The 25,380-nt window shown below is 48.0% G+C and overlaps 1 protein-coding gene across 2 annotated transcripts in view; it reads left to right on the forward strand.

Annotated features, from left to right (window-relative positions):
- Positions 1-6,611: 6,611 nt before the first annotated feature.
- Positions 6,612-25,380, forward strand: part of PMP22 (peripheral myelin protein 22) — a 34,128-nt gene continuing 15,359 nt past the window's right edge. The window contains exons 1-3 of one of the 2 annotated variants that reach the window (XM_012453038.2): positions 6,612-6,784; positions 11,190-11,301; positions 12,407-12,506. In XM_012453038.2, the coding sequence (XP_012308461.1) occupies positions 11,224-11,301; positions 12,407-12,506 (178 nt within the window). In that variant the 5' untranslated portion in view covers positions 6,612-6,784; positions 11,190-11,223. Of the gene's footprint in view, positions 6,785-9,410; positions 9,535-11,189; positions 11,302-12,406; positions 12,507-25,380 lie in introns of those variants that run through there. The other variant, XM_012453037.2, reaches the window with a different exon arrangement.

Here is a 25,380-nt window from a genome sequence, read left to right on the forward strand (position 1 = left end):
ATTTGAAAACCACTTAGGGTCTCCCAATAATCAAGGAGCTCACAAAATCACAGAATTCAGATATTCACGTAACTGTAGTTTCATTATTGTTTCACATTGTGAGGCTGGAACATAAGACAGGGAGAGGAAAAAAAAAATGGAAGGGGATAGAGAGGTAAAGGGAAGGAGGGATAGGGGAAGGGAGTGGGAGAGGGATTCTGAGAAAGAAGGCAATGCGGTAGGTGATAGACCATTGGCAACCATGAGTTTTCTCCCTTGGTCAAATTGACCATAAATGTCAGTGCAGTTTTACTCATCTGAACCACATGTCTGACCATGCTTTTGCTGTGGGTTGGAGGGATTCTCATGTTTAAAGTCACACACCTAAAGCAATGAACTGTTGGCTCATTCAGGCTCCCTCAACACCAAGAAATGCAAAGCCACTTCTCTTTTTACCTTCTATTTTTCTTAATCTCCCAATGTATTTAAATAAGTATAAGGTACAGTTATTAAACTCATGATCTATATAAACGCTTACGTTTTACCATCAACACTGTAAGACGCACAGATTATTGCTGTACTGCCGCACCGTAACCTCTGTGCCTGGAGGTGAGACTCCACTTGCAGTCAGTACAAAAGATGAAGCAAGACCTGGCCCATGGTCCTCCCAGTCCCTCCCTGGGGTTGGCCCAGTGTGGACTTCCTGCGCTGAAGTCAGAGAGTCACAGACTCTTTATGATGGAGGCAGGAGGCTGAGATGTGTGATCACTCGTAACAGTGAATCCCGTTACGTGTTCGGCTCCGTGCAGTTATTTCTCCCGTTTTATGTGAGAACTTGGAAACACAGTGTTGAACGAATTCTGTTGTATCGCATTCTTCAGTCTTTGGATTCTTTCAGTTTCGCTTTCATTTTTGTCACAGTGGAACTCAAAGACTGTGCATTTGATGGGATTTGGTGGTTAAGAACCTGGGGTCTTGGCTTCAGGGGGTCAAAGTTATCTATTGGCTCCACCATTTCCTTGCTGTATGGGTGTCTTGGGGGTCATGGGAGTTCTCCCCTCATGGGATTGTTGTAGGTATTTAATGAGAGGGTTAGCACAGTGCCTGGCACATAGCCAGTACTCAACAAATTTTAGGTGTATTATTTTGTATACATCGCGAATGGCTCTTCATTTCATTAAAACGTTCCTCTTGGACATTATTTTTAATACTTACATAATATTTCATCACATGACTATACCAAAAGGTACTCAATCATTCCCCTATTATTTGAGATTTAGGACGTTCACACTTTTCTTCATCATAAAACATGTCCCATTTATTTGGCCATAAATACCATCACAGCTAAAATTTTTGCATATCCGTGACTTTTTAAAGATATGTTTCTAGAATTTTAATTCTGAGGCCCAAATTTCAAGTAAAACAATTACACGAGGCCCAAGCTTACCACTGAAGTCCTCTGGATTAGATATTTCCTAGTCTAACAATGAAGAGTAAACATTCTTGAAGTTTTGCCCAGTTTCCCCTTGAACGTCTCAAAAGGATTTGACCTTTGTCTGTGAACTGCCGTGGTTTAGCTGAGGTTTCACACTTGATAAGTGGTTCAGGAACTCAGAGATGAAGGAAACATCTGTCCTCAAGTTCATTTTAAGTGCAACTGGTGTTCCCTGGGCTCAGAAGTGCACACAGAGTAATGCATTTTTGGGACTCTCATGTGTCGTGGGACTTGTCCTCCCAAAGTCCCATCCCGGACTGTTCGCGTTCACCTTGTCCTTGCTGGAGATTAATGCCCCATTTCTTGGTGTGGCTTTGACTGCCTAAAGCAGGCACTTCCTTGGGTGACAGTGGCCTTTCCTGTGCACTCTCTCAATAAGGACAACCTCTCACATCAAGCCAAGGCTGCTTTTCTCGACATTGCTATGCCTGGTCTGCAGTGGCCTAGAAAATCCCTGCATTCCTCCCCATCCCGTCCATTCCCATGTGGCGAGATGGCTCGGCTTCCCCATCTTATTTGAACCTATGCCCTACTGGAGCAGAAGCATTTTCACTTTGGAATAAACAGTCTTAGAAAAGCTTTGGAGTTTGCAGTCCCAAGTAGACATCCATTTCCGACTCTTGCTTAAAATCGCTCCTGAATCCTCTATCTGCTAGCTCATGAGATGTCAGAGAAAAGACCGCTTTCTTCCCTCCGCTTGCATCTGTGGAATCTGGCTTTCCTAAGCAACAATACATTCGGGAACAGAGAATCCTTTGTACTTGGTCTGGTCTCACTGCCACAGAGTAATAATCCTGTGACTTTTCTCTCCCACAGGTGAAGGAGCTAAAGATACAATTTACTCCAAGATACCTTTCTGTATTTTAAAGATGTCATTTAGGGAACGGTCCTGTGCCAATGTGAGTTTTTTGTGTTATCTTTAGGCTGCTTTCTGCCTGCATCTGTGTCGTTCATAGAGAATATCTTCTAGGGATTGGGACCTGACATAATTTCAAACTTGCTTATTTATAGAAGATTCTGTCACAGAAGTCAAACTGGCTCCTTCTGTTCGTTTATTCTCTCTTCTCCTTCTCGTTCCCTCCCCTCTTCCTATCTATACCTCCCTCCCTCCCTCCCTCCCTCCCTCCCTTCCTTCCTTCCTTCCTTCTTTCCCCTCTGCCTTCTTTCCCTGCCTTGCTTGTTCTTTCTACAAGCTGCTCTCACTCAACATCAAAACAGTCTAGCTGAGTCTAGATGAGGCAGGACTCTGACTTTTGAGGACCCTTCCAGGCCAGCTGTGTCCAGGGTTGGCCAAGAACTCCCACACAGGCTGCTGGCTATGAGGACACAGGAAAGACTTCATTCTTAGTGTAAACACTCTTCAGATATTGACTGAGCACCTGGTGGGATAGATGCTCCAACAACAACTTCATCACCTGGACAAACACCGAGTTCAGACTTGCCTCTGGTTTTCTCTCTGGGGAGCCTGCATAGGGAAAAAAAATCACAGATTTGGGAGACAGAGGAACTGACTTTTAAAAGCCCCAGCCCTGGCATTCACTGGCTGGTCCCTGGAGGAAACGTAAATTTTTCAAGCCTCAGTTTCTTCACATAGAAAATGATTGCAATGATTCCTCTTAAATAAGATACTACTATATGCAACAGCATTTAATTAGCTATAAAGTGCAGAGGGCTTCCTCCCTCTTAAAGAGTCTGCTGGGATTCCATGTCAAGGACAACATTTCACTTTTCTTTTCTTTTCTTTTCTTTTCTTTTTTTTTTTTGAGATGGAGTTTCACTCTTGTTGCGCAGGCTGGAGTGTGATCACACGATCTCGGCTCACTGCAACCTCTGCCTCCTGGGTTCAAGCGATTCTCCTGCCTCAGCCTCCTGAGTAGCTGGGATTATAGGCATGCACCACCATACCCCGCTAATTTTGTATTTTTCATAGAGATGGGGTTTCTCCATGTTGGTCAGGCTGGTCTCGAACTCCTGACCTCAGGTGATCCACCTGCCTGGGCCTCCCAAAGTGCTGGGATTACAGGCATGAGTCACTGCACCTGGCAACATTTCATTCTTATGAAATCAAATTGTCACCTACAGATAGGATTCTGGCCAGTGCTGGTGCTACACAGATGTACGGAATGCAACTGTCCCTAGAGGAGCTCACAGCCTTGTTGGCAGGATGAGACAGGATTCTTAAAAGCTGTACTAATGTGACTGGTGCTGAAAAAAATAGATGCCTTAGGATATGTTCTTGCCTTTTTAATGAAATGCAAATGCATCAATATGTACAATGTGACAATATCTTCCATGCAAATAGGAAACTAAAGGATAGTGTCTATGGAAGCATGATGAGAAAGGTAAAGATATGCTAGGAACGTGCTGGACACAATTAGGGGCACGGTAAAATGTGAGACAGCCCAAGCTGTGAATACAGGATCTACAGCCAGAATGCCTGGTTGGCATCCAGCCTCTGTCATTTCTTTGCAGTGTGTCTTGAGAAAGCGACTGAACATCTCGCTGTGCCTCAGTTTTAAGAGAGGATGATGGGGTGCCTATTTCATACAGTTGTGGGGATTAAGTGATTTGATGCATAAAAGATGTTCAAGACGGTGCCTGACATTTACTAAACATGAAGTAAATACGACCTGTTATCATCATTATCAGGACTTGCGGATGTTTGAAATTACTGAGCCGATGGAGCGTGGTGCAGCAGAACAGCTCAGGTGCTGGATATTTCCAGCCAGTCTCATTGACTCAACTGTGTTTCCTCAGAGAAGCTTCCTGATTCTCATTTTTCCTGTCCATAAATGAGGGAAGGATAGTAAATAATAATAAATGTTATTTGGTGACTACTCTACGTGTTTATTCTGCAAGAGGCTCAGTGGGACATTGCCTACAGCTTTGCAGAGACACTGATGCCTGGGATGGGGACCCATTTGGCTGAGAACAGGGTGATTGGAAATGGGAGACAGGGGACCAGGAAGGAGCTTTCCTCGGTTGACTCTGTGGGAAGGGAAGAGAGCCTGGCCCAGATGGGTAGAGACAAGTGTGTTGGCATCTGGCAGACAGGACCAGTGGAACACAACAGTGATCGTCTCTGGTGCGGACAGCCAACAGGGGCTCCAGGGCTTGGCTGCTGGAGATGGAGGACCCGGGCAAAAGAGACATGAGGCCGGGAGAGCAGGTCGCAGAATGTGGAGCTCATGAAAGGAGGGAGGGCTGATCAGATTGGTCCCTTCTGGCCAGAAACCATGCCCCCACACTCACTGACCCCACCTCTTTTCCTCTGAATCTTTAGCTCTTAGATCAGAAATAATACTCTTTGATGTCTCCAGGCTTGATCCTGGTCTGAGGGACAGCAGCTTCTGGCATGTAGCCTTTGGAGCTGATCATGGCGGTACCCAGAAAAAAGGCTGGAGAGGCTGGGAAAACCATGCTCACTGTTCAGAGTCCCTGTACAGAGGATTAAGGGAGGCTCCTCTTTCTCGCTCTCTCTTACACACACACACACACACACACATACCCCTGTTTTGCCTGGCAGAACTGACCCATAACCTGTATAATACTTTAGTAGCCCACACTGCACCTCATCTCCATTTGGGTTCCATAACAGAAGGGAGCTGAGAGGAAATCAGGGACAATCTAACTCCACGTGACAACTTGGCTGGACAGCGAAACAGCCAGGGGAAGGAAAGACACTGGAAATTGCCCATACCTGAGCCCCATCCCAAACCACCTGAGTCGGCTTCTCTGAGCATGGCCCAGGCTAGGTCATTCGCAAAGCTCTTGAGTGATTCTAAAGAACCACTGCTGGGAAAAATAAAATTTCAGCAAAGAGAGAAAGGTGAAACTGTTTTATTGGCAGTGGCTGCGATGCTGGCTGTGGGAAGAACAAGGAAGAGAGCCACTGAGAGGCGCTTGTGACTCGGGAGTCCAACCACACATAAAATGTGTGACAGGGAGGGACTTCTCCAAACTCTCCAGGTCTCTCCAAACTGGGGATCTCTGACGCAAGAGGAAGTCTTATGCCCCAAGTGCCAGAATTCCAGGAAACTCATGCAATGAAACCCAGTCCCCTTGTGTTGGAGCTTCCAGCTAGAAGCAGTTCAAGGGATGGCGGACTCTCTGAGAGCGGAGTGGGTACGCTGCAAAGAACCTAAAAACTGCCATGACTTCCTTCACCTCCCTCTCCAAGACTTTCCAATTGCTCTTCCAGCCTATCCTGCCTGACAGGTTAGAACGTTTTCAATAGAGGTTTGTTTACTTGCATTAAGTTTATCTCACGAAGGTCAGCTTGATGAGGGCACATTAAAGACAGTTGGAAGAACCCACTAAGTTTTTTTTTTTTTTGAGCAGAGTTTCACTCTTGTTGCCCAGGCTAGAGTGCAATGGCGCAATCTCAGCTTACTTCAACCTCTGCCTCAGTGATTCTCCTGCCTCAGCCTCCTGAGTAGCTGGGAGTACAGGTGCCTGCCACCACATGCGGCTGATTTTTGTATTTTTAGTAGAGACGGGGTTTCACCACGTTGGTCAGGCTGGTCTCAAACTCCTGACCTCAGGTGATCCACTCCTCAGCCTCCCAAAGTGCTGGGATTACAGGCATAAGCCACTGCACCTGGCCTATCTAAGTTTTATTCTAATGTATAATAAATACATGTGAAATTTGCGATGGAGTCTAGGCAGACAGGGCAGGTGGTGAGAGTCTTGATTTGATGATTCTTGAGACATTTGGTTCACTGCTGTGATGCTGTGAGAGATTATCTGTGCAATGTCTGGGCTCCTTAAAATGATGTTTATTTAAAATAAAACTTACCTGTACATATGTAACGCTGTAGACACAGACCCTTCACACAGTATATTTAATCTCTGCAGAATTCACTGGGAGGAGAGGGGAGGGCACGAGAATCAGTGGGATCTCTTGGCTATTACACAGGTTGGCACTTCCAGAGAGAACAGCCTTGGCATCACAGGTTTCAGACATACTCAAAGCTCTTCTCCCTTCCAATTCCAGTTTCTCCATGCCCTGGAAAGCATACAAAGTTGGACGCTGTCTCTTTAAATAGTAGAGGCTGAGAACTTCTCAGGCCACCATGACATATCCCAGCATTGGACCAGCCTCTGAATAAACTGGAAAGACGCCTGGTCTGGCTTCAGTTACAGGGAGCACCACCAGGGAACATCTCGAGGAGGCTGGTTGGAAGCTGCAGGCTTAGTCTGTCGGCTGCAGGTCTCTGACTGCCCTGTGGGGAGGGCCTTGCCTTTACATCCCCTGCATTTCACTGCAAAGAAATCTGCTTGGAAGAAGGGGTTATACTGTTCAGCCGGGTGAGTTTTATTGGCAAACTGTGCCTCTGGGGGATGTGCACTTACGCTTTACAAGAATTGCCTAATTCCCCACCCTCTGCAAACTGCAAAGGAAAAGGTTGCAGAGGAGACAGTGCATTTGTGTTGGAATTGCCTGGCGATTCAGAGGGTTTTTTACATCCTTGGTTAAGACGTGGATATACACCCCAGCTGGGGAGGTGAGGGGGCCATCTGAGAGCATCTGGAAACCCTAATGCATCCAGATTGAAAGGAAGAAAGGGATCTAGATGCTTTTTCCTCCAGGGAAGATAGCTGTGTGCACACAGCTGGCAAGTGGCCTTGGTAAGCAGGTTAGGGAGAAGCTGCCACCTGTGGCAGATCCTTGGCCAGCCAGGCTCTGGGTGTGGCAAGCCTGGTCAGCAGGCACTGAGTAGCATTTCCTCTCCCATCACTGAGAGCCAGGCAGGAGGCCAGAGGCAGTGAGAAACAGATGGGTTGGGTTTACCTGTCTGGCAGTGTATGGTGTGGCTGTGACCAGTGGTTATGGATTAAAATATTGGGTTCAAAAGAAAGCCAGAAGCGAGCTGTGCCTCCCAATATGTGCACTTTTCTGTATGTATATACACTTTATTAAAAAGTTTATTTGAAAATCAGAAAGGAAGGGAAAGAAAACCCTGAGTTAGATAGGCTAATATTTGTAAAGTGCTTACTTAGAACAGTTCTGAGAATGTAGTGATCATATAAATGTTGGTTAAATAAAGTCCAAATGACATAAAATAAAGTAATAATTTCTAGAGCAAATCTAACCCATAAAATGACCCATGGAGGAAAGAAAACACTTCCATGTCTTTATACTTTTCTATTGCATATGCACTTTCATTTATAAATCTCTATCTATCTGTCTATCTGTCTGTCTGTCTGTCTATCTATCTATCTATCTATCTATCTATCTATCTATCTACCTACCTACCTACCTGCCTACCTACCTTATCAGAGTTACAAGCTACTTTAGTGCAGAGGTGGTCAGGTCATCCCTGAAGGGTTAATGTGAGAGTTAAATGTGATGTAATAATAGTGGTGGTAATTTGGGCACTGGGCCCTTATTCTGTTGCAGACACTATGTTAACTGCTTTGTACATATTGTCTCCTTCAATCATCACCATAAACCTTTAAAGCAGGGATTATTAGTTCCTTTTGCACCTGAGGAAATTGAAGCTCACTGAACTTCAGAAATTGCCCAAAGTCACAACAGATGTAAGCAAGGTGATCAGGTTTGCTGGAGTCCAGAGCCAGAGTGCCTAACCACTGCACCGTACTGCCTCTCACAGACCCTGCATATAGTGGCAAAGTGTCTGGCATATAATGGGCACTGAATACAATTTTTATAAGCACGCTTCATTTTAATCTGATAACATGAGAGTTTTTAAAAGATCATTGTTTGAAGAATTTTTCAAATTTATTTTTACTCACAGTAAGAATATACAATTAGGTAAAATAGCAACTCCTTTCAAATAGTACAAAAATATTGAATTATTTGAATCATTGAGAGTGATGAGCTTCTGTAACACAGTACACGAGGTAGGGAAATGTGTGTGTGCGCGCGCGTGCGTGCGTGAATTGCTGCACTTTCAGGCAAAGACCTTTATCATCCACATTCCTGCTCCCTGTCCCGCGCATCAAGGCTGGCCTGCCCACGAGCGTCTCAGTGAGGCACGCCTCTGCCAAAACGAGCCTGAGGGCTAGCCGCTCTCCCTGTAACGCTGGGCGGGCCATATCAGGAGCCTATGAATCAGCTGATTTCCTTGGCTGCTCCAACCCCACCTCAAATGGCCACCTCGCACCCGCCCCTCAAACCCCATGGCCAGGACGACAGCCAAGGCTGACAGCTAAGGCCGACTGCTGCAGGCACACTTTGCCTGGAGCTTATTCGGTGGTAGTCTGGTTTTGGCCGGGGTAGCAGGAGCCCAATCCCAGGCCACGCTGTCCAGTAGTCGGCCAGACTTTTCTTTCCTTAATTCGCACCCAAACAGAGCCCGCTAGATCGATCCCGCCAATCCTAGGAAGCGGGCATGCTTCCTAGGTGCCCACACTAATAGCTGGGACCAGAGAGAGGCAGGTGTGCCCGGCTAAGACGCCAGGACAGGTCAGGTGCTCCAGGACTCGAGAGGAGAGGGACTTTTTCCAGCGCTTAAGGCGCCCGCTGCCCTTTATTAGTGGGAGAGGAATCCAGCCCCAGCCCCGCGTGGGTGCGGTCGGCGTCTGCGCGCCCCGAAGCCCAGTCCTGGGCATCTGCGGAGCTACGTCTGGCAGGTTCTTCCCAGGTGGGCTGAGGGGGTTGAGGGGCCAGTTTCTCGGTCAACACTAGGTTTCCATGATCTCCATGGGGTCAGGGGAGGTGGGAAGTGGGAGGCAAGAAAGCTCAGCCGCCTCTGGTTTCGAGTAAAAGTCGCCGCGGTTTTGCAGAGACCGACTTTTTCCTGAGGTGCATTTAAAGCCAAGTTAACTGTCTCCTGCCCTCCCTCAGTCCTGCCCCCTCTGCTCCCGGAGTCCCGCCCTCCCTCACACGCTGACCCAGGGACACACCCTACTGCAGCGACGCAAACAGGGCGTTGTTCCCGTTAAAGGGGAACGCCGGGAGCCTCCCACTGCCCCCTTGCTTCGCGCGCGCGCAGCCCCGCAGCGCAGCTTTGGCGACGCCAGCAGCGGAGCCAACGCACCCGAGTTTGTGCTTGAGGCCATCCTGAGGATCGGGACAGCTGTTCCTTTGGGCTGTAAGTGATTTGGTGGGGAGAGTGGAGGAGATGGGGGTGAAATGTGGGCATCTTCCAGAGAGGGTGCCAGAAAGCGCAGAGCAGGCGCGGGCTTTTGCCGGCTCCCTGGGGCTTCTGTAAGGGCCACAGGGTCCCCGGTCTGCCCTGTTTCCTTCCAGTGGGACTTGGAGTAATACAACGAGGAGAGCCTTTATGGTCTGTAAGCCGTTACAGGGCAAGGCTGATGGTGCTGGTGTCTGGATAGAGCATAAGGGCCTCCCAGTTTTCGCCTTGCTGAAGAGGCGTCGACTCTGGGACGCACTGGCAAAACAGTCCCTGTGGCGGACATCCCGAGAGTGCTGAACTCCTGTGGTTCCCCAGTTCCCAGCCTCATGCCATTGGTTTAATTCAAACCCACTGGGAGTCACCAAAAATCCTTGTTTATTTCTTCCAGTGCATTCCAGAGTTTCTTTGAATGTGTTGCTTGTGGAGACGAACGGAGGGGCCTGGGATTGGGTACTTTGCAAACTGAGTTATTGAAACGTTGTCTCCCTGGTCCTAGACTCTGCCCGAAATGGTCCCCAGAGTCTCAGCCAGATCTTTCACAGCCATGCATGTCCTCTAACATGTCACCCCAGCCCTCAGTTCCCCAAAGTCTAAAATGAGGGGCGGGCCAGGACAGCATTACTTCGGATAGGTGTCCTGCTGGCTCTGACCGGCTGGAATTCTCGGACTCAGGCTTTTACTCTCTGTCTCTCTCTCCCGCCCGCTGGACATCTGCTCCCATCGGTCCTGGCTCCTGGGCTGCTGTCCCACGGCGCCCAGACCGGAGCTCAGGCTTGACGGGGTCCGTGTCCTGGCTTTGAGTGCCTGGAGTGCAGACTGGACCCCCAGGCGAGCACGTGGGTCTAGCGCAGGAGCAGAATGCCCCCTGCCCCCAGGGGCTGCGTGGGGAAGCGCTCGGTGGACGGGAAGCGCAGAGTCCGGGCAACCCTCCCAGGCCATTCTTTCCACACTCTCCTGGCACTGCACCGCCTCTCCGGAGCCTCTGGAGTCTGCGCGAGGCTGAGCTGGGGCCAGACGGTTCCTCTACGCTGGCAGAATTGGGTGGAAACTTGGAGACTAACGGAATGCGGAGCGCACTGCGGTCTGGGAAACCAGCCTCCTCGCCGCTGTCTCCCCCACTGCATCCCGCGGGTGTCTCCAGGTCTCAGACGGAAATCTGGGCGCCTATCCCCCTCACCCCTACCTCCACCCCATGGGGGAATTCACCCTCCGAACCGGGGTCTCGGAGAACATGACCTCTCCCCATTCCCGGGAGGTCCCCGGGAGGCGCTCGGGGTAGGTGGAAGCGTGCAGTGGCCTCCGCTCATATTTTCTGGAATCCCCTCTGTTCCCTGGATGTTTTTAGACGTGCACGCCGCCTGTTTTGTTCCAAAAGCAGATGTACCCTTGCAGGCGGGCCCGGCTGGGCGCTGGGCGCTGGGCGCTGGTCCTGCAGGCGGCTGCTGCCCCCTCTCGGCAGCGGGCGGCGCGAGGGCTTCAGACCCGCGCGGGCGGGCTGCGGGCGCGGGGCCAGACAGGGCCTTCCGCTAGTGCGCGGGACCCTCCCTCTGCGCGCGCCTCCCTCGCTCGGCCCAGTGCGTTCGGCCTCACGCCCAGCGCTCTCCTCGCAGGCAGAAACTCCGCTGAGCAGAACTTGCCGCCAGAATGCTCCTCCTGCTGCTGGGTATCATCGTCCTCCACGTCGCGGTGCTGGTGCTGCTGTTCGTCTCCACGATCGTCAGCGTGAGTGCCTGGCTGGGAGGCTCCCTGCGCGGCCCGCCCTTCCCCATCTAGGTTTCCAGCCCTTGCTCCTTCTGGTTCAGGACTGTGTTATTTGCAGACAGTTGGAAATCTCAGACGTCCCGGGGAAGTTTCTGGCAATCTGCCCCCTTCCAGTTGCTTTGAGAAAAGGAGAGCATATTCAGCGATAGGAAGGAAGCGAGCGCTGGGCTGGGTTAGCTGCTCAGGCATCTAAGCCAAATAATTTCACAGCAGATCTAGGCTAGTCCCCAATCTTCATTTGATAAGATGGTTTAGCATTTTTTTTGGTCGATGCAGCCTCGTTGAAGAAGAATATTTATGAAAATGTGTGTGTGTATGTGTGTATGTTTTTCTCCAAACCATAACTCAGATGGGTGACCTAATTTATAAAACACCCTTTTAGAACTTAAAATTGGAAAGTTAAAATTTTCGGAAGAGAGTTCACAGGTCCCATGTCAGCTTTATGGCATAAGCAGAACACCTTACTAGTAAGGCTTCCACTGAAAGGAACAGGCCATCAGAGTAACTTCTGTTACAAAACCATCCAGCCCATTAGATCTTAAAGTTATTTTCTTGGCGATGAAGATGACCAGACATTCAGGCAGTTTTACCATGGTGGCTTTCACTTCTTAATTTAAGGCACATTTGTAAGCATGATTTTCTAGTCTCTGCGAGAAATAATTATGTTGGGGATGTGTGACATTTGTAAGCATCTTCACAGTGTCTTCATTGTGCCTGGCGATAATAATGGCAGATTGATAGGAGTTATAAACAAAGAAATAGGCTCAGAGAGGTGGGCTTGGGGAATGACCCGCAGAGATGCTGGGACAGAAATGCCTCAGGAGGTTGAGTGTATGGCTCCTTCTACTGTAGTAAACATCTCTACACATAATTGCTTCCGTGTGCATGTGAAACTTTTCCATTTACAAAGTGCTTTTAAGTCATCAAGCATTGGCTCTTACCATGCAGGGGTTGGGGGTAGCCAGGTGGATGAGGGTGCTTTTCACCATCCCTGGGGCTTTCTCCTTCCCCCTCTCTCACTCCTCACTCCCTCCCTGACTCAGGATATCTATCTGATTCTCTCTAGCAATGGATCGTGGGCAATGGACACTCAACTGATCTCTGGCAGAACTGTAGCACCTCTTCTTCAGGAAACGTCCACCACTGTTTCTCATCATCAGCAAACGGTGAGGCTGGTTTTGTGCTCCACGAGCTTGTCCTTAGACACCTGTCACGCGTTTCTCAGTCCAGACCTGGAAACGCTTATTGGAAGACACAAGCCAGAACGTTGTTGCTGGGGTAGGGTGGGATGTGACAGGGAGCCATGAGTCCAGGGCAAAAGGGCAGAGGTGGTGATCTTGCTGGGGAAGCTGAGATCCTGGGCATCAATGTGATTCTCTCTACCTAGAGACATGCCCTTAGTGGCCTCCTGATCAGTTAGGATAATGCCTTTTGTGATTAAAAAAATGTGAACCTGGGAGCTGTAGAGGTGGTATGATAGCTAAACCTCAGGCAAACCCCCTTGGGACATCTGATCAAACGTGTATCTCTGGTTTGGTGGCTGTCTCTATTCAGAAATGTCCTGCTGCTTTCTGCTGCAGTGACAGTGGGGCTGTCTCACCGTACCATCAGTTACATGGACACAAGACCATGGCCTTTCGCCATCTTGGGCCTCAGTGATGCCACCTAGCATCAAAACCTTTGAATGTTTCCTTGTTGCAAGATAAGGACTATTTGCAAAACCCTAAGCTGAGCCCTGGGGGCTCTTTATCCAGAAGACTATTTCTCCTCTGTCCTCAGCATCTTTGCTTGTGAGATGTGGAAGCCAGGCTTCCTGAGGGTCAAGTTAAGGGACAGCTGGCAGCAGAAGCACCAACCAGATACCCCAAGCACCCAGAGGGAAAAGAATGCCCAGCCAGGAGCCCTGCATCTTTGGATGCAGACAGGTAGAGGTAAATAGGATGAGCTATTTTGGTGGCTAGGTAGGCCACAACAATTGATGCTGAGACTCCGTGGACCTGGATCCACGTGGCCTTTTTTTCCAAAAGATGTGTCCTCAGCCTGGAAGTACCTAGAGAAATGGCAGAGCTTTCCTGACATTCGGGGTTTAAAAGGCCACAGAAATATAGATTTAAATGTTTCTGCACTTACTCATAAATCTAGTATATGTTCAAGATACTACACCAGATGAGAGAAACCAATTTAGATTCAGCTCAATAAAGCAGGCAGTGAAGTGGACTTTGGTTCTGGCTTTGCATAATCCAGTTTCTTTGCTGGATTTTTCCCTCGTACGGCTCTGTACCTAGTAATACCCAAGCATGTGGCTGAAGCATTATAAACCAAATTCCTTGAAACACAGTACAAATAGAAACCGCTAAAATGCTCATTTGGTAATTTATATGGAGAAGATAAGCAAGGAGTAGAAAATCCTGCTTTATGTTTTTACCTTCTGGCTTGGGGAGGGAGCGGAGAAAAGATCCCAGTCCTATTGAAGTGAGAGCAGTGTTTAATCTTGTCTGAGTGTGTGAAAGACATTGAATTAAAGCCATCCCAGATATTACATGGTGGGTTTGGATGGTGAGTTGGCAACTGAGTAAATGAAATACTCATGAGTGCCTGAGAATGTGACCATAGCACACTGCTTGTCCCCAAAGCCACAGCATCCGGTTTCTTCCCCTTCGGGGTCTGGCTGAAGTTCCCTGAGCACTGCGGATGGGAGTCTCCGTACTCACTACTGACACCTGGTGGTTTCAAGTAGTGACTCAGCCCGAAAAGGGCAGGCTTTGGTGCTCACAGGCGCCATCCCCAAGTGGCATCTGGCCACGCGGGTTGGCACGGAATCCTGGACTCTTGGGCCCGGAAGGGGGCAGTTTTGGCAGGAGTGTTAAAACCCGGCTGAGTTTCAGCAGAAACGAGGCGGCAGGGGAGTTGCTAAGTTGTGCTTAAACCATCTGCAGGAAGGAAAGTGATATTGACCTGTAGCCTGTTACTGACTTGCATTCGGTGTCTTCTGCGGTTGGAAATAGCTGTCAGTTGGTTTTAATCAGGAAACTTCTTATCTCTCAACTTGTTCCTTCTGTGCCAAGCTCATGTTACTGGGTTCATTTACAATGCCTCCTTAGTGTGGGTTTCAAATTGGCCTCGTTGCTTTCGGTGAGGACCCCAGAGTGTCCGTTCTTCACATCTCCCGTCTCGGCTGTCACAATCAGGGCGTTTTAAAAACATCGGGACACTGCCCCTGAACTCGCTGGGTGTGTTTCCACTCCACTCGGGCTTAATCTAAATTTGAAGTTTCTGTTTACACGTCCCCAGCGGCATTTATCTCTGCTGCTATCTTCCCCAAAGTGGTAGCACTTGTTGCGATTTCAGCCCTGAGTGGCAAATCCTTGGGGGCCTCTTCGATTGAATTTAACAATTGTGGCAGCAAACCATAAGCTGAAAAAATTGCGTAAGTTTAAAAACCTTATACTGCCTTTACAAATGAACTATGTTCATTGCAAACCATTTACCTTGTCTGTATTTGCTCTTAGAATGTTTGAAAAAAATACTTAAGTAATCAAAAGTAATTCATTATTAACATCAATTTGTGAAGAGTATGTTGCAAGTGTGAAAATATGCTGTTTTCTTTGGTTTTGTTTTTCTGAGATGGAGTCTCACTCTGTCATCCAGTTTGGAGTGCAATGGCGAGATCTCAGCTCACTGCAACCTCTGCCCCCTGGGTTCAAGTGATTCTCCTGCCTTAGCCTCCTGAGTAGCTGGGATTACAGGTGTGCGCCACAACACCCGGCTAATTTTTGTATTTTTAGTAGAGACGAGGTTTCACCATTTTGGCCAGGCTGGTCTCGAACTCCTAACTTCAGGTGATCTGCCCACCTCGGCCTCCCAAGGTGCTGGCATTATAAACGTGAGACACTGCACCACCTGACTTGCTGTTTTTTTCTGAACGGATTCGTTATTCTCGGGGCATGACCACAACACTGCACCTCTCTCTGGGGGTTGCGATTCATGTTGTTTTCTACATGAATGGGGCCTCCTGGCATCGTGCCATAGGGCAATCTAACATCTAGGTTGTATAGTTTGAAAAAGACATAGCAGATCTTACCCCTAAGCTACATCTTAATATTACAAATAGTTTTAGATTTTTAACTAACTGACTTTAACTCCGCCTGCCGTCTCGTTTTTCTAAATGTGTTTGTATACTTTCTGGCATCCCCGATCCTCCCCACCCCCGACTGGTTATCTGCCTTGTGTGGGCAGAGTTAAGAGAGGCTTAGTGTGGGGATATGCATTATGACCTTGTGTCCAGAGACTCTCTGGCCCTGGAAAGCTTGGGCCTTGCCTTGATGGTCCCGAGCCTGGTCAAGGAGTCAGGAGATAAGCATGGAAGGGTGAATCACTCCCTGGGAAGGCAGCACATTCCAGATACCCAAGAGGAGGCAGGCAGACAGTGCCCGAGTTCAGGGGAGGAAGCGGAAGGGAAATCTCTGGTAGGAGGTAGAATTTGATCTATCCTAATTTGATCCGTCCTCCAAAGGAGGGGCAGGATTCAAGTCAATACAGGCAAGGGGGCGAAGGATATTCCCTGTTAGGGCAATGACGTGACCTAAGGTAAGGGTAGAGCAAGGCAGGGGATGGGGTAGACCAGTTGGCTAGTGTTCTAGTTAGGATTAGGGTTGACTGTGTGTAAGACAACATCTTCAAGTAGTAGGGGCTTAAATAAGATCAGTTATTTTTCTGTCTTTTAAATTAAGTCTGGAAGTAGGTAGCCAGAGAGAGGCATGGAGGTTCCATGAAATTGTCAGAGATTCAGACACTTTGTAGCTCATTTCTTTACCATCTCCTGGCTGTCATCTTCAGGAAGCAGAAGGCTGCTAGAGCTCCCTCATCCACAACGCAAGCAGTAGGGGGGAGAAAGGAGGCGGGGAGGAATGAGTCACAGGGTCACACCTACACCTGTTTACAAGGGAAGCTGAGAAATGTAGCCATTTAGCCTTGGGGGAAGCATGGCTTCTCAACTCATAGAGGCCTGGCAGCAAGTACCCCCCTGTAAGCCTGGTGTGGAATACTTCCCTTTGAGGGTTTGACCAACCCCTCCCATACCCAGTCACACTCTTCTGCAATAGCTCAGTGGGGCCCTAGGCAGTTCTGTAAGACCCAGTTATGTTAGCATTCTTCAAAGAGTCCATCTCTGCTCCACCCTGGGCTCTGTCAGCAACCCCACCATTCTCACACGGACTCTTCTCAGAGACTTTAGAATCCTTCGAAGCTTCTCTCTATTGCTACTACCTCTCCAAGTATGAGTGAAGTCTTATGATTATTTAACGACATCTCTTGAATCTTTATTTTCCTCCGGTCCAGACCTCTCTTATGAATCTCAGACCTGTTTACCCAGCTATCTACTGGCCAGTTCCCTTGGGATATCTAAGAGAGGCCCCCAAGCCACTGTGCCATAGTCAGTCCATATCTTCCTCCTCCAAATCTACCCCTTGGCCACTTTCTAGTATTTTAGAGAATGCTGCCTCACCAGCTGGCAAACCAAATATCTACAGTATGCCTTCACGTGTTTCCTTCTTTCTCTTCTCAGCATCGTCACGGGTCCCTCAGGCCACCCGGTCATTCCAATGCCTGTTGCCCACCTGTGGTCACGCTGCCTCCTCGTTTGTCAGAGGCGTCAGGGCAGCCTCCTAACTAGTTTACCTGAACGCTTTTTTGCTCCTGTGTGACTCATTTTTCATATGGAATCCAGGCTGACATTTAAAAAAAACACGAACCTAATTATATCGCTCCTCATTTTGAAACCTTTCAGAGGCCCTTCATTGGTCTTAATCTTCGGATGAAAATCTTTAACAAAGGCCCATAGGAATCTACCTGAATGATTCACTGCTGCTTCTGTTAGGTTTCACCTCCCATCTCCCTTCCTCTCATCTTGGAATTTCAGCATTCTCTCACTTCCTGAAACGTGAACTTCCCATATCGGGAGTCTCTCCTTTTCTCTTCTAATCTTTTGTGCAGGGCTATACCTTGAACAACTGTCATGTACAGATACTATTGTAGGTGCTAAGGTTACAAGAGTGAACGAGAGCTTATGTTTTACTGGGTGAACCAGTCAATAAACCTGGAGAATTTGGGGGCAAGGGTAAGAACTGTGTAAGACAGGGTAACGGGATAAAGAGGGATTGCAGTGGTGAAGGAAGGTCTCCTTGAGGGGTTACCCCTTGAGGGTGGCCAGGAGCCAGCCATATGAACATCTGGGGGAGGTTCCGTATAGAAGGACCGGCAAGTGCAAGATGGCTGCGGAGGTAAGGAGCTTGGCATAGACGAGGGACAGAGAGCAGGGCAGAACAGTGGGAACAGAGAGTGAGGGGTAAACAGAATCACAGACCGTCTCAACCTTCCCCCCACACACACTAGGAAGGAGTTAGGTGCATACCCATGCATTTCTAACTTTTGTGATTTCCTTAGCTCTGCTCTGTCTTCCATGGGTTTCTTGATGGTCTGTTTGATTCCAACTTGGAGTGACAGTCCCGAAGCCTCCATAAGGCAGAATATAACAGAAATTGTATAAGGTAGAAATGCATCAGTGTATTTTCAGTGATTATTTTGGTTGACGGGATTCTTACCACTTTGTTTTCTTTTGCTGATAAGAATCATTTAACCTATTTTCCACGTTGAGATCTTTTATTTTCACAATCAGAAAATAACTATGAACATGATTTTATGTTAGAAAATTGGTTTTGAGTAACAAGTAGGTTCTCTCTGCCTTGAGTAAGACAGTGGAGCCCCAGGGCATGGCAGGCAAGGTCCGTGGGGTAGCTTTGAATGAGGCCAGTTCCTGGAGCTTTAGTTTGCAAACTGATACAACCTGGAAGGCTCTGGTGAGGGGAGAGGCCGTGCCAAGCCTCCTCAACCAAGACCATATGGGCGAGTTTGAAATCTACTGACCCAGAGGATTCAGGCAAAACATTTTCTGTGCTATTGAATGAACCAGTGCTTTTTGTTTCGAAGTCTCCGAGATCCAAATATCAAGTCCAAGTTCTCAGAAGCGTTCCCTGCTCTTTATTTAATTTGTGTGGCCCTGACGTGTAGCAGAATGGGTCAGAACACTGGAATCAGGCCACAGGCGACTTGGGAGCCCAGGAGCTAGAAGACCACAGTCCTGGCTTGCCCTGGCCCCTGGGTGGTCTTCATCAGCTTCTGGGACTCTAACTGAGGCAGGACCCAGACAGAGTTTGTCATCAGTAAAATCTGTCTCTCAGGCCCTGTCCCTGCTCACAATGTCCTCTTTTGTCTCCGAAGAAAATGTAGTTGATAGATTCTTTCATGCTGAGGTGTTAGGCACAAAAAATGTGTCCCTTCTTGAATCATTTTTGTTTTTAAAGAGAAGGCCAGTGCTCAACACCGAAGTATGAAGGGAATCGTCGGGCTTTCCTCTAATCTGTCCCAAGTGTCCCCGGCCACCTCCATTGTCTAGGGCGGTCCCTGGAGCCCCTCATTTCCCAGTGACAACAGGCGGGTCTGCTCTGCCACAGAGTGTGGGCAGGGCCAGCACCAGTCACTGAGAAGGTGACCACTTACTACTCTTCTTCTTTTCCATTTAAGCAGCAGCAGCAGCAGCAGCAAACTCATGACTATCAGTAGGTTGTGTGTGGCATTCGATCAATGCTTTGGGTTTAAAATGAGAAAAGCTAAATCTTGCCAGCCTCAGCAGCCCCCAGCATGAGCCCTTGATGGTCTCCTGTCATCTCTGCCTTCAGAATGATTCCAGACTCGTTTACCCATCTGGTGGCTGTCATTTTGGCAAGGGCACCAGACCATTTCCTTGTCTGCTGCTCAGCTTTTGGCCAGATTTTAGAAGACACAGGAGACCTTCTGCGTTTATGGGCTCATGTTTTACAATTTAAAGTCTTTGTGGCTCCCTGAGCCAACCTTTAACCTCTACTCAAGTAATGACTCTGGATTTTACAGGCTCTTATGGGACACTGAGACCCTGGTGGTACAAGGGAGGTAGAGAGGATGGAATATGTTGTCAACATGCCAAGATTTCAACCTTAGAGTTTCTCAGATCCCAGTATCCAGGAATTAGTATGAAATGCTTGTTTGAACCTGTGTCTGAACCATATGACCTGGAAACTATAGTCTTTGCTTTAAAACAAACTTCAGTTGTCTCCCCAGGATTTCACCAGCACCAGGAAAACATGCCTTGTATTTCAGGAGCAGGGATTGGCCATGGTCATCCTGAGATTGTGGATGTTGATCTTTGGTGCCCGAGGGAAGGCTGTCTGGGATGAAGCCTGCTGACTGTGCGGTCACCCACATACACGTGGCACCCACACTGGCAGGGACCTGGAGTCATCTGGCCCATCTCTCCTCCCTGTCCCATCGAACTGAAGACCCCTCTGTGATATGCCCAACACATAGTCATCCTACTACTCTGATGGGGAACTCACTACCTTTAAGACAGCCTCTTTCATTTTTGAAGAGCTAACAGTGAGATCCATTCATTTGTTCTTCCAGTCTATTGAGCTTCTGCATTTATGGGTTCATGTTTTAGAAATGGGATGTACAGAGACGAACAAGAAAGGGCAGGTCCTAGCCCTTATGCATCTCACAGGGAGTTGGAGGCAACAGGCAATACACAATAAATGGATCACTGTGGGTAATGGAATGTGATCTGTAGGAAACAAATAGGGTGATGAAATGGAAAGTGATCACTGGAGGAATGAGCTGGTCAGGGAAGGCCTCTTCCTTCCATAGTGATTTGGTTTGAGATTTAAAAGACAGGGAGGGACCAGTTGTATGAAGAACCATGGGAAGAAAATTCCAGGAGGTAAAGGGAAGAGCCAAGGCCCCGAGTTAGCTGCAGAAAGAAGGGTGGGGAATGCAGGTGAGAGGGATGGGAGCAGGATCGCTGGGGCCTCACAGGCTGTGGTACTTAGAAGGACAGTTGGGACACCGTGAAGGGTTTTAAGCAGAAGAGTGGCATGATTTGATTTGTGTTTGGTAAGCTCATTCTGGCTATTGAGAATGAATTCTGGGGACCCAGTGAAGAGTTTGTGGTCATAGTCCAGACTGGACATGATGATGACACTGAGATGGCGATGATGGCAACGATGATGATGTGAAGAACACAGACAGCTCACTTAAGTGCCAGGCATGCTTTGAAGAGCAATGCATTTAATCTTCGTAATAACACTAGCAGGCAGTAGGTGGGTTAGCTAGGAGGGGAAGTGGAGGTGAAAACAGGTCTCATGACAGGATTTGCTGATGGGTTAGATGCAGGGAGTTAGGGAAGAATGATTCTAGATGACTAGGTTTTGGGCTTCAGTAACTGGTGTGTAACTGGATCTTTGACTGAGATGGGGAGACTGAAGGGGGAGCAGAAGATTTGTGGGGAGGAGTAGAAATCAGGATTAATATTTTGACCATCAGAGAGGTCAGCAAAGCACTTCAATTTAGAAATCTTTAGCCCAGGGGAGAAGTCTAGGCTGGAAATTCAAAGTCAGGAGTCATCCCTCTATACCGAAGGGTATTCAGTGCTGTGGTGCTGAATATAGTGCCTTGGGGCAGTTGAGAACAGAAGGCAGAAAAAGGGAACAGGGTCCAGAGCTAAGTCTTGGGCATGCCAGGGGTTAACGAGGGTATAGGAAGAAGAGGAGATTGGGGATGAGCAGCCAGTGATGAGGGAGGAATGCCAGGAGATATTGTCATTTTAGAAATTACTTCGTTAAACCCAACACTGCCCTCCTTTTGTCCAGTCACTTATAGTTGCCTTCATTCATGCTTGATATGCTGGACTTGGGTTTTATCAAGTTGCCTGGCTCATCCTTAAGGAGTTTAAATCCCTGTACTGCCTCCTGGATAACGACCGCAGGGTGAACACAGTTTCTCCTCTACATGACGACTCTTCAAACAGTTGATAATTGCTGTTTTTCTCTCTTCTCTGGTGGTGCTGTCTCCTGCCTTCTTTCAGTGGCTTCTCTGGTGCTGGTGAGATTCCGCTGGAGTCCCAGCAAGAAGCACGGCCTCTTCTTGCCCTTCTGAAGTTAGGTCAGTGGTTTGGCTTGGCAGGCTGATGAGCAGAGAATAAGGGGAGCCTCTCTCTCTTTGCCACTCCGTTCTCCTTCCTCCCTCTCTAGCTTTTGTGGATTCTAAGTCTGAAGAATGCTAATCGGATAATTTAATTCATTAGATTTCAAATATATCATTGACTTCTTTGCACCCCCAGTGTGTTGTAGTGGAAAACTAGTAGTCTGGGCAACAAGAGTCCTTGCTTTTCTGCACCAGGTCTGTCTCTCTAATAAACCAGCTAACCTGGGGCAGGTACCCTGGTTTCCTAAAAGCAGAGTGGGCATTAAGGTAGGACCTGAAGTTGGTACCCACACATTGCATGGGTCCTGGAGCCTCTGTTCAGAATCAGGATGTAATTGTGGCATTGAAGGATCTTAAAAGGAGGTGGCCTCTGAGCTGGGCCTTGGCAATGGGGTAGAATTTCAGTAGGCATCAGGAGCAGAGGTGGGTTTTGTGCTTACAGACGGGCAGTGGTTTACTGTCACTGGGGGCGTGGGTAGCATCTCTGTTGTTCTAGCTCTTAATTTCCATAATGTGTGGCCTTTTTTCATGCCTTCGGGGAAAGAAGGAGGGGAACTCTATTATTTCTATAAGGAGAATTCCTTCTACACCTAAAGATCTTAAAACTAAACCAGTTATTCCCTGTTCATTCTCCATTGATGCCGCTTATGACTGCACTGGAAACTTCCTTTCTCGTCATTTTCTGTGACCAAACTCAGTGTTTTTAAGTGTGCTATTCTTTTAAAGAACAGAAAAAAAAGTTTTCTGATAAATCAGTTTGAAAGACACTAAGTTTTGAAAGTTAAGCAGGCTTTGATAGTTGATGGCACGTCGTGAATTACCGAGGAGGGAGATGGATATCCTTGATCATACAACCCACACCCCTCCTTTTGCTTTTGTATCTGGTGGAGTAAGTCTTCCAATAGCAGTTCTTGGAGAAACAAAGCCTACTCTGTTTCCCCTGTTTCTAGAGTTTTCCGATATGGGTATAAAAAACCTCAAACGGCTTACTATCATCCAGCAACCTCAGGTATCTCAGTGGCTGCATGTTATTCCCTTTAGAAGTCCAAGAACTCACTAGCAGAACAAGAATACGGATGCCAGAGCACAAAACTAGACCCTGGAAAAACTAGCTCTGTGCCTGCCGCAAAGCCTCTTAATTAGGAATGCAGTTCGTTGGACCATTGTATCAGGTTTAGCCGGAATTCCTTGACATGAAGTTTCCTTCCACTTACTGAGCGGTTCATGCCCACTAGTGGCCAGCCACAGGTTTTGCTCTAGTTCAAATGCCCCAGGATTACGTGTTGAAAGAGCCTCCCGTGTGGCCTTCATCACCTTTGTGAGGGCCAGGCTGGCACATAGTTGTCTCCATCTGTTTTGCTTTCTGTGTGAATCATAGGCAAAATTAGCCTGACCCGTGAGCCTCATTTCAAGGCCACCAGCTGGGGGAGAGGTTGAAGCCCAGGGGGCAAGACCCACACTGGGCTCTGGGCATGCTTGAGCTGGTGGGTGAAGCATACAGGGAAAGGCTGCATTGTTTAGGATGGGGACATTTCAGAGACTCAGCTATTTCTGGAATGACATTCATATTGAGAAATAAGGAAAATGGCGATCTGTGTGATGGTTGTGGGTTGGAGGTTTGGGCGTGGGAGTCCTGGTCTTGGGTCATGTGTTTTGAAAACAGTCTAGCACTATGCAAATGGGAGGTATTGCTAACTCTTTGCCTCTGTGATTCGCTCTGTCATGGCTTTTTCTCTCCTGGCCTCTCCAAGGTCTCTTCTGACTCTTTTGCAGCTGTCCTTCCTTTCACTTTCAACACATCCTGTTCTCTTGAGTCAGAACAGTTTTATGAATTGCCCAGAGTGGGCCTTGAGATGGAGCAGGGGTGGTTCCATGCTGGTAATGAAAGATGCAGATGAATTGTTACATGTGCTTCATCTTTTCTGAGCCCTTAACTCACTAGGTTGTGGGCCCTGGGCTAAGAATATAGCTGAGGGGGCAGATGTATTTCCTTCATCGCTCAGCTGCTCCTACAGCAAGAATCTGACCTTGAAGTGAGCTTTGATCATTGTACAACCCAAGCTTCCCATTATCTGCTGGAGGAGCTGGATCTGGGTGCTGCCACGGCCATGTCAGAAAGCTGTCAGCAGCTCTTGTACCAGACACTCTCAGTAGAACAGTAGGCCTGCAAAGAGCTTTAGGCTTTTTTTTTTTTTTTTTGAGACTGAGTCTCACTCTGTCGCAAGGCTAGAGTGCAATGACGTGATCTCGGCTCACTGCAATCTCTGCTTCCCAGGTTCAAGCGATCTCCTGCCTCAGCCTCCCGAGTAGCTGGGATTACAGGCGCACGCCACCACACCCAGCTAATTTTTGTGTTTTTAGTAGAGATGGGGTTTCACCATGTTGGCCAGATGGTCTCAGTCTCCTGACCTCGTGATCCGCCTGCCTTGGCCTCCCAAAGTGCTGGGATTACAGGCGTGAGCCACCACGGACGGCCAGAGCTTTAGTTTTTAATTCCAGCACTTAGCACCAAGGTTGGATATTGGCTTAAAACTGCCGCTGGGAGCTCCACAAATATTTATCAGGTCTCCACTTTGCACCAGGAACTGAGTGTGGCCTGGAGAATGACAGCAGGTATTCAACGTAAGCTCTACTATTTATTGCATACTTGCAATTTGGGTAGGGGGATGGGGAGGAGTATTGCCATACCGGGGCTCGGGTTAATCCACAGTTTAGCCACTTGGGATGTTGGCGTCACGTTAGGGTTGATCTGAATAAAATAGATTTGTAATTGACAGCATTTTCCCTTGCATTATGTTTCTCTGAACTCAATTATTTTCTGTACATCTGACTTGTTTTGCTGTAGCAGAGTTTGGCGGATAATAGCTTGCAGGTCGAATCCAACCTGCTTTTTGTAAATAAGATTTTATTGGATAAATGGCTATTGGAGGAATGGGCCACACCCACTCATTTACATCTTGTCCACAGCGATGGCTGATTTTGTGCTACAAAGGCAGAGTTGAGTAGTTGCCAAAAAGACCGTATGACCTGCAAAGCCTAAGGTATTTGCTATCTGACTCTATAGATCGTTTGCTATCTGAGCAGGTATTTGCTTTCTGACTCTGTAGCACCCTTATGCTGGAGAGTAGATATGAATCGATACTGAAGTTGTATCAAAACACTTTTTGGAGTTCTGGCCGACGTGCTAAGAACCTGGTTTGTGTGAACATTGTGGCTCCCATTTTCATACTGCTTGGTGTGACCCAGATGGAAATGCTCCAGGGCCTGGACCCTCAATGACAGCCTATAAATGCTTGTTTTCCCTGCTTCTCACATCAGCCTTTTAGGTGGGGTTATTTGCACTATCCTTTAATAGAGATTCAATAGCAACTCTTGTTTGATCATTACGACAACCCAGTGAAATATGTTAGCGCCTCCAGTTAGTGAAGAGAAATTCAAGGCCAAAAAAATGTATGTGGCAAGTCAGGCTGGTGGTCAGAAGAACTTGGCAACAGAGCTCAGCCCTGCCTGGGCAGTTCTAACAGGAGCACGCAAATGCTGGAAGGAGTCAGGCTTTGCACATGCTCTCACGGGACCTTATCCTTGGACAGGATCAAAGCCCTGTCATTTCCGGAGTGTGTGATATCTGCTGTTTCTTACTGCCCTGGTCATCTGTCTATTCTAGTTCTAATGAATGGTTCTGACTGGGGAGCAGCAACATCTGAGCTTAGGAAATGTCCTCAGGGCCCCGTGGGCTTCCCTTTGAACAACAACCAGAGCTCTTGAATCTTGCACCAGCCTTTTGGAGCTGGAATGGAGGTCGCTTCCTTCTGGGCCGGGCTCTCTTTTTCCCTCGGTGTCACTATGAAGCTTTTGATCAGTGGCATTGGAGGAAAGGAAAAGCCTCTGTTCTTTTCCTGGGCATGTGGAAGCCCAGTCCTGCCCAAATTCCAGTAGCTCTTTGAGTTTTGGAATCCTAACTCTTAATAAGTC

The sequence above is a fragment of the Aotus nancymaae genome, unplaced genomic scaffold (genome assembly GCF_030222135.1).
Source record: "Aotus nancymaae isolate 86718 unplaced genomic scaffold, 86718_ANA_hifiasm-v0.15.2.pri h1tg000018l, whole genome shotgun sequence".
Classification (NCBI taxonomy): Eukaryota; Metazoa; Chordata; class Mammalia; order Primates; family Aotidae; genus Aotus; species Aotus nancymaae.